Source organism: Arachis ipaensis, chromosome B03, assembly GCF_000816755.2.
Source record: "Arachis ipaensis cultivar K30076 chromosome B03, Araip1.1, whole genome shotgun sequence".
Lineage (NCBI taxonomy): Eukaryota > Viridiplantae > Streptophyta > Magnoliopsida > Fabales > Fabaceae > Arachis > Arachis ipaensis.
In genome coordinates, this window is record NC_029787.2 from 28,797,318 (window position 1) to 28,806,782 (window position 9,465).

General features: G+C 51.7%; 1 protein-coding gene across 1 annotated transcript; it reads left to right on the plus strand.

Moving 5' to 3' along the window:
• Window positions 1,139-1,792, plus strand: LOC107632780. The gene has a single exon (XM_016336436.1). The coding sequence runs from the start codon at window positions 1,139-1,141 to the stop codon at window positions 1,790-1,792; it is 654 nt and encodes a 217-aa protein (XP_016191922.1).

The window sequence follows — 9,465 nt, forward strand, 5'->3', positions numbered from 1 at the left end:
AATATTAATGTTATTTTTAAATTATATTATTAATAATATTAATTTAGTATTTTTAATTACCAATTTGTTGTTTTAATTATATTATTTTATAAGTATGGAAGCACTTGTCATGCACAAAAATATTTGAATTTACATTAATATTGTTACGGTCTGGCCCAAACCATTCGTGGGTCGACCCGACCCACTAACAACCCGACCCAAACGGTCGGGTGCAAGGCGTCCAGGTGTCGACCCGGACACGCGTTCCTGACAATCTTGCAATAGCTGTGTAGGGGGAGCCTCGAAGAAGGTGGGCCTGTCCTTGCGGGGTCCACCTCTGACACGGTATATATGGGGAAGGACCTACCCTTCCCCCAAGGTACGTCACATACCATTCATCCCTTTTTTCACCTGCCCCCATTTTCTGACTAGAGCGTCGGAGTGTCTTTGCAGGTGACACCCCCCTCTCGCACGAAATGCTCGGAACATCGTCCACTCATCCCCAGCAGCCCAGAACCAGGCGAACCCCATCCCATCAATCGAAGCATCAACCCGAACCGTCCGATACCCGACCTACCGAACATTGGCGCCCTCTGTGGGGAGACCGCCTGAATGGAAGTAGTACAAGGCCCCGGAGGAATAGGGCGTGAAGCCGGGCAGAGAGGGGAACCCATCGTGGCGTCCTCGGAGGATCGCACAAGATTCCCTCCTCGACGAACCACACGATCCCTTGAAAGACGCCCCTTCGGGGGAACCGGCGACAACAGCGCCAGGATAATGCAGAAACTGTGCCACAGAATGCAGGACCTAGAACATCAACTGGCAGTTTGGGAGCATCGCCAGCATACACCCGAGTCAGGCGACTCCCGTTCTCCCCCGAGAAGCCGCTCCCGACGCGCTGCTAGCCCAAGGTCCGAATCTGAGAGCCCCAAGGAGGAAGGACGCATGAGGAGACGCCATGACCCCCTCATATATGTCAGAAACAGGAGACGGCGTGCCACAGGTCACGCCGCGGCTGATCGCGACCGGAAAGACGGTCGTCAGGAAGACGACGAAGGGAGAACACGGCGAACTCGCGGACCAGTCATAGTAGGCGCGACCCCTTTTCATCGTTCCACTCGAAGTCCAGCTGCCAAAGCACTTTGACAAGCCAACGGACATGAGGTACGACGGAACCCAAGACCCACAGGAGCACCTTACGGCCTTCGAGGCCAGAATGAACCTGGAGGGAGTAGGGGACGAGGTAAGGTGTCGCGCCTTCCCGGTCACCCTCGCGGGACCTGCGATACGGTGGTTTAATAGCCTCCCGCAGGGCTCGGTGGCCGAGTTCTCAGATATAAGACACGCCTTCTTAGCCCAATTCACTACCAGAATAGCCAAGGCAAAGCACCCAATCAACCTGCTTGGAGTGACGCAGAGGTCCGGAGAACCGACAAGAAAATATTTGGATCGTTTCAACGACGAGTGCCTGGAGATCGATGGACTAACCGACTCGGTCGCCAGCCTATGCCTGACGAACGGACTCCTAAACGAAGACTTCAGAAAACACCTCACGACGAGACCAGTGTGGACAATGCAGGAGATCCAATGCGTAGCCAGAGAATACATCAATAACGAAGAAGTCAGCCAGGTTGTGGCTGCCAATAAGCAGCAGCCCTCCTTCAACCAAAACCGGCACCACGGAAGCGGAGAAAGGCGCCAGGAACACGCCAGAGACGGCGCTCCGAGTAAGATTCCCAGACCGTTTCCTCGTGTCGGGAAGTTCACTAACTACACTCCTCTCACCGCACCTATCATGGAAGTTTATCAATAGATAGATGAGAAGGGGATATTGTCGAAGCCCCGACCGCTGAAGGACCGAATAGGGGGGAACCGGAGCCTCTACTGTGACTATCACAAGGGCTACGGGCATAACACTCAGGACTGTTTTGACTTGAAGTATGCGCTGGAGCAGGCAATTACAGATGGAAAGCTAGCCGAGTTCTCCCACCTCATTAGGGAGCCGAGGAGACAGAACCACGACCACGAGAGCGAGGACGGAACGCGGGCAGCAAAGCGGCGTCAAGAGCCGGAAGAGAACGACCACGGCCTCACCATAGTAAATGTGGTAACAGCAAGAAACGTGGCGCCCAGGTCGAAGTCGGCACATAAGAAGGACGCCAAGGTCCTCGCGGTTTCCTCATCTCCCTCGCGAAGCACCAAGAAACTCCCATCCATCTCATTCGGCCCGGAGGACCAATCGTGTGACAAGGTCGAGGAAAGCCCCCCATGGTCATAACGGCCAGAGTGGGAACCGGTCTCGTCAAGCGAATCCTCGTAGACACGGGGGCAGACTCGAACATCATGTTCCGCAATGTGTTCGACGCTTTAGGCCTAAGAGATGCCGACCTACAGACTCACCAGCACGGCGTCGTAGGGCTCGGCGACCACTTCATCAAGCTGGACGGGATAATCTCCTTGCCGACCTCCGTGGGACAAGGTCAGAGGAGAAGAACGGTGATGGTCGAGTTCGTGATCCTACGAGACTCCACCGCTTACAACATCATCCTCGGAAGGAAGACCCTTAACGACCTAGGGGCAGTCATCAGCACTAGGATGCTGATAATGAAGTTTGTAGCTGAAGACGGGTCGGTAGGGTCCATAAAATGAGATCTGAAAATGGCAATCGCTTGCGACAACGCCAGCTTCTCCTTGAGGAAAAAATCTAAAGAGGCATCGGGGGTGTTTCTCGCCGACCTGGATGCCAGAGTTGACGACAAGCCTAGACCCGAACCAGAAGGGGACCTGGAAAAGTTTAGGGTCGGGAATACGGAGGAAAAGTTCACGTTCGTGAACAGAAACCTCCCCCGTGAACTAAAAGAGCCTTTGATGAAAATGATTAGAGCCAATGGCGATTTGTTTGCTTGGACGCCGGCCGACATACCGGGGATAGACCCCCGACTCATGTCGCACCAACTAGCCATCGGGCCGGAAGCCAAACCAGTGGCTCAAAGGAGGAGAAAGATGTCTCAGGAAAGGGCAGAGGAGGTGGCCAGACAAACGGCCAGTCTCTTCGAAGCGGGGTTTATCCGGGAACTGGACTATTCGACCTGGCTATCAAATGTGGTCCTGGTAAAGAAGCACAATGGGAGATGGAGAATGTGTGTGGACTAATCCGATCTAAACAAAGCATGCCCCAAGGACTGCTATCCCCTTCCCAGCATTGATACACTCGTCGATGCGGCTGCGGGGTACCGGTATCTGAGCTTCATGGATGCTTACTCCGGCTACAATCAGATACCGATGCACCGGCCAAACGAGGAAAAAATGGCATTCATAACACCAGGAGGAACCTATTGCTACAAAGTGATGCCTTTTGGCCTGAAAAATGCCGGGGCCACGTACTAGAGGGTGATGAACAAAATATTCAGTGATCTCATTGGCAAGACGGTAGAAGTTTATGTGGACGATATCCTTGCAAAGACCACCCAACCTGGTGATCTCATAAGCGACCTGGAGAATGTGTTCGCATCCCTCCGACAACACGGCATGAGGCTCAACCCGCTTAAGTGCGCCTTTGCCATGGAGGCCGGAAAGTTCCTGGGATTCATGATAACCCAACGGGGAGTAGAAGCCAACCCTGAAAAATGCCAAGCAATACTCTAGATGAAGAGCCTGGGTTGCATCAAAGACGTTCAGCGATTGGCGGGAAGGCTAACCGCGTTGTCCCAGTTTCTTGGTGCATCGGCGGCAAAAGCCCTGCCCTTCTTCAACCTGATGAAGAAGGGAGTAGCGTTTGAATGGACTCCTGCGTGCGAGGAAGCATTCAACCACTTCAAAGAAATCTTGGCAGCACCCTCCGTACTCGGTAAACCCGAAGCCGGAGAACCACTCTACCTATACCTGGCCATAACAGAAGGAGCGCTTGCAATGGTGTTGGTGCGGGAAGAAGGGAAGACCCAGCAATCAATTTACTTCGTGAGTAGAGCACTGCAAGGAGCAGAACTTAGATACAGCAAGAGAAAGTGGCACTAGCACTCTTGACCTCTTCCCGCAGACTATGACAATACTTCCAAAGTCACCAAGTGGTCGTGAGAACGGACCAAGCGATTCGTCAGGTGCTACAAAAACCCGATCTGGCGGGAAGGATGATGACCTGGGCAATCGATCTGTCCCAATACGATCTGAGCTACGAGCCCCGACATGCGATTAAGGCGCAAGAAATGGTAGACTTCCTAGTGGAAGTAACTGGAAATCTAACCGAAGAAGCGAACACACGGTGGAAGCTCCATGTGGACGGAGCCTCCAACCAAACGTCCGGGGGCGCTGGGATCATCTTAGAAAGCCCAGCCGGAGTCATCTACGAACAATCGATTAAGTTTGAGTTTCCCGTGTCAAACAACCAAGCAGAATACGAAGCACTACTGGGGGGCTTGGTTCTAGCACGGAAAGTTGGGGCCACAAGGCTGGAAATATACAGGGACTCGCAGGTCGTCACCGCACAAGTAAATGGAAGCTACCAAGCCAGGGACTCGCTACTGCAGAAATACTAGGAAATGGTCAAAGAACTGAGCAAACATTTTCAAGAGGTCATGATCCAACACGTTCCGAGGGAGAGGAACACACGGGCAGACCTCCTGTCCAAGCTAGCGAGCACAAAACCTGGAGCCGGCAACCGATCCCTTATTCAAGGCATCACCAAAGAACCAGCAGTCACCCTCCACCTAACCAAGACGAGCCCCTCCTGGATGGACTCCATCGTCGATTTTTTGCAAAACGGCAAACTCCCTGGAGATGAGAAGGAAGCCAAGGCGCTGAGAAGGGAGGCTGTCAAATACACGGTCATACAGGACCAGATATTCAAAAAGGGACTTAGTCAACCTTTGCTGAAGTGCCTACACCCCGACCAGACAGACTACGTGCTCAGAGAAGTCCATGAGGGGTGCTGTGGTCACCATATCGGGGGCAAAGCCCTAGCAAGAAAGCTCATCCGAGCCGGATACTACTGGCCGTCAATGATGGAAGACTCCAAGGAGTTCGTAAAAAAATGTGTCAAATGCCAAGAGAACGCTAACTTCCACAGAGCACCGGCCACTGAACTAAGCCTGATGACGTCCTCCCGACCCTTCGCACAATGGGGAGTCGACCTCCTGGGACCCTTCCCGGTTGGCCCAGGGCAGGTCAAATACCTCATAGTCGCCGTTGACTATTATACCAAATGGATAGAGGCCGAACCGCTGGCCGCCATCTCCTCGTCCAATTGCAGAAAGTTCATGTGGAGGCAGGTGATAACTCGTTTCGGCATCCCGAAAGTCGTCATCTCAGACAACGGGACACAATTCACCGATAAGAAGTTCGTAGAATTTCTCGCCGGCTTGGGCATCAAACAGAAATTCTCCTCAGTAGAACACCCCAAACAAACGAGCAAGTTGAGTTCGCAAATAAAGTCATCTTGCTGGGCCTCAAGAAGCGGCTAGATAACAAGAAAGGGGCATGGGCCAACGAGCTCGCCTCAGTCCTCTGGTCCTACCGCACAACCGAGCAGTCCGCCACAGGAGAAACTCCCTTCCGCCTAACATATGGGGTAGACGCAATGATACCCGTAGAAATCGGCGAACCGAGCCCGCGGTTACTTCTCGAGGGGGTGGAAGAAGCTGTAGAGAAGGACCTAGTAGATGAGATCAGAGAGAAGGCCCACCTGTCGGAAGTAGCACTAAAGCAAAGAATCTCCCTACGATACAACACCAAAGTGCTCAAAAGGGATTTCAAGCAAAATGACCTCGTCCTACGGCGCAATGACATCGGCCTACCGATCCGAGGAGAAGGCAAACTGGCGGCAAACTGGGAAGGCCCCTACAGGATTAAAGAAGTGATTGGAAAAGGCGCCTACAAATTGGAGAGGCTCGATGGAAGGGAAGTACCGAGGACTTGGAATACGGGTAACCTGAGAAGGTTCTACCCCTAGATCAGGCAAGCGGGCCAGGCGATCTAACGTGCTTAATCACTTACCTTTGTATCTACCATGGTAACAGACTTATTCAATTACCGGTTAATGTTTACTTGTCATTTTTACCAATTTTACTCCTATTTCTTCCCCTCCCCACTTGCACATCGCACGACAAGAAGTTCCACGACACGTTAAAATGGAACCACGATACGGTACCCCAGGACTGATCACCCCGGGGGCCACCTAAACCAAAGCCATCACAAACGGCTACAACGATAGCAAAAGGCCACGACCTGGCTTCATCGAACTACTAACATAACAGTAAACAAACACGAGCGCAAAGCTCATGCCAACAAAACGGTAACACGACAAAACAAAAACGCTACCAAAGGCAAAGAAATATAACGGTAAACCGACCAAGCGGCTTCTAAAAGTTAATATAAACAAGTTCTACAAACAAAACCACAAGTCCATACAAAAGCACAAGGCACAAGAGATCATTTTTTCGGCATGTCAACAATCTTGCCATCCTTGATCATCTTGAAAACTCCAGTCGCTGACGTGTTAAAATCGGGGGCCACGATCTTCACCTGAGCCTTAAGAGCTTCCTCGGTCATGAAGATCGCGTTCTTTCCCTGCTCTCTAGTCACCTTATGTTTCTTCTTGAGCTCCTCAATCTCAGCTTCAACGGCCTTAGCTGACGAGACGGCCACGTCGCGCTCTCCCTCCAAGGCAACCACCCGACCCTGTGCGGCATTAAGCTGGCTCTCCAAAGTCATCTCTCGCTCGGTTAGACGGGAAACGGTCTCATCGGAGATCCTCAACTTCTCCTCGGCAGACGCGGCCTTCTCCTCAGCAGCTTTTAGTTTCCTCCCCGACTCAGACAATTGCTCCTGAAGAGTTTCAACTTGAGCTTTGAATTCGTTATTGGCTTGGACAGCGGACTCGAGCTTCCTGCGCAGCGACTGCATCCCCGACAACTCGAACTCAGCCTTTCGAGCTATGGCGGCACCACAAAGAAGGGTACGGTACATCCACCTCGCCTGCCCCGTAAGTTCGGTGCCAAGGAAATAATCCTCTGTGCCAGGAAGCAGCTGAGAATCTATGAAAGTCCCGGCATCAAAGTTACGCTCCATTACGGTAAGAACCCCCTCTGGGCTAGAAGAAGCCCTCCGTATTTTGAGGGTAGGGACAAGCTTCAAGTCGTCATCCTCTTCCTGCGCGGAGGTCGGGTGCTCGGGGCCAACCGCCTCCACGCGAAAGGGAGAAACGCGCGCCCCATCAGAGTTCTTATCCGACATCCCGGTGTCCCTAGGTGACGGTGTTGGCTGACCCTTGTCCTCAGAAGGGCCTTCCAGTTTCCCGTCAACCTTCTCAGCTTCATCCTCATCGTTGTCCGCCAAGAAAGTCTTAAACAAGTCCTCAAGACCTGTTACGGAAGCAGACATCTCCACTACAGTGAACAAGTAAACAAGTTAGTCGGAAAACCGGCACAAACAAGCAAATGGAGAGGGTAAAAATGCAAGACAAAACAACTCAAATATAATTTCTGGCGACCTCCTGGTCACCCATCAAAAGGTGGGGATTCACATGGTTCTTCCCAAAAACCACCGACAACACGTCGGCAATCCTCTTGTCCACGGTGGGCATCCCCTTATAGGACAATTTAATAAAAGTATTAGACCCTGCCCCAAAGCTCCAGTACGTTGGGATGAGGCGCTCTCCTTCTAGCGACAACCAAAAGGGGTGACGTCCTTTAACCGGACGCACCTTAAAATATTTGTCTTTCAACCCGTGATAAGAGTCCTCGAACAAGCCGAAGATCCTCCGACCTTGGGCAGACCAGAAAGACATGAACCCTTTCCTTGCTTTCCCCTCCTTCGAAGGATTCGTAAGGTTGAAGAAAAAGAGGAAGACGTCAACAGAAGCCGGCAACTCCAAGTACTCACATACCATCTCGAAACAGCGGATAGAAGCCCAGCTGTTCGGATGCAGTTGCGACGGCGCCACAGAGATTCGACCAAGAAGCGCCATTTGAAAAGCAGAAAATGGGATACGAACCCCCACTTGGGTGAACATGGATTTATAAAACCAGATCCAGTCGGGAACCCGAGGGGAACGGAAGTTAAGCTCGTATAATCGCTCGTCGGGGGCAGGAACGAAGACGTCATAGTTGGCCTCCTCGTCCGTCCCCCCCGCACAGGTACAACCCTTGTCGGAACTCCGTCAGCTCCTCCTCGCCCATCTGATTCGGTGAGTCCTTCACGTCGGAAGTCACCCAGGCGTAGGGGTCGTAGTTTGCGACGGAAGGAGAGGCCCGAGAAGCGACGCGAGACATACCTACAGTGGGGTACCACTCCGTTAGTCTAAGAGCTCGGGAGCCCGGAAAAAGTCCAGAAACTACATTTATCCTATTCGACAGCTAAGATCAAACATGGCTAAAGGCAGAATCCAAACAAAGCCTACCCTGAAATGGTAACCCCCCTAACACACCTACTTGATACTAAAAGACCATCTATCGTACAAAACTAGGCAAACAGCATGCATATGGAAGAATAACAGAATAAATACAAAGCAAGGAACGAAGAAGAATTCTTACCTGAATTGAACACGAAGATTCGAAGGGATGAACGTTAATCTGGAAAAATTGCGAAGATGTGGAAGGGAAAGGAATGCACGAGGATGCAAAAACGATGCTTTGGGAGAAAAGAAGATGAAGTCAGGAGAAACGAAAATGGGAGAGGAGAACAAGCACTAACTGTTTAAAATTGCTACGTAAAGCGCGAAAAGACTGGGGGCAAAATGGTCTTTGCGTGCAGGATTTTTCAACCCATTATGAGCATTCAATGCCTGGCGCGAGGAACGAGGCGACGAACGGTCACCTCAGCAACGAACAGACACGCGCGCTGGAAACACGTCCCCTCCACGGACAGCCGATCTGGCGACAACGCACGAAGAAAGAGATAACACGCCACCAACAACCTTCACGACCATTGCTGGCGCGTTGGGGGCACTGTTACGGCCTGGCCCAAACCATTCGCGGGTCGACCCGACCCTCTAACAACCCGACCCAAACGGTCGGGTGCAAGGCGTCCAGGTGCCGACCCGGACACGCGTCCCTGACAACCTTGCAATAGCTGTGCAGGGGGAGCCTCGAAGAAGGTGGGCCTGTCCTTGCGGGGCCCACCTCTGACACGGTATATATGGGGAAGGACCTACCCTTCCCCCAAGGTACGTCACATACCATTCACCCCTTTTTTCACCTGCCCCCATTTTCTGACTAGAGCGTTTGAGTGTCTTTGCAGGTGACATCCCCCCTCTCGCACGAAGTACTCGGAACATCGTCCACTCATCCCCGGCAGCCCAGAACCAGGCGAACCACATCCCATCAATCGAAGCATTAACCCGAACCATCCGGTACCCGACCTACCGAACAAATGTTATTTATAATTTTTGTTAAAAAATTATGCATAAAAAAATAAAGCCAATTAAGTGTGTTATATATCTAATTAATTTGTTTTAAAAAAACTAATTAAAAAATAAAAGAATTAGTATTGAAT

Coding starts and splice junctions, on each gene's coding strand:
- LOC107632780 (XM_016336436.1), top strand. CDS start 1,139: ATGAGGTACGACGGAACCCAAGACCCACAGGAGCACCTTACGGCCTTC.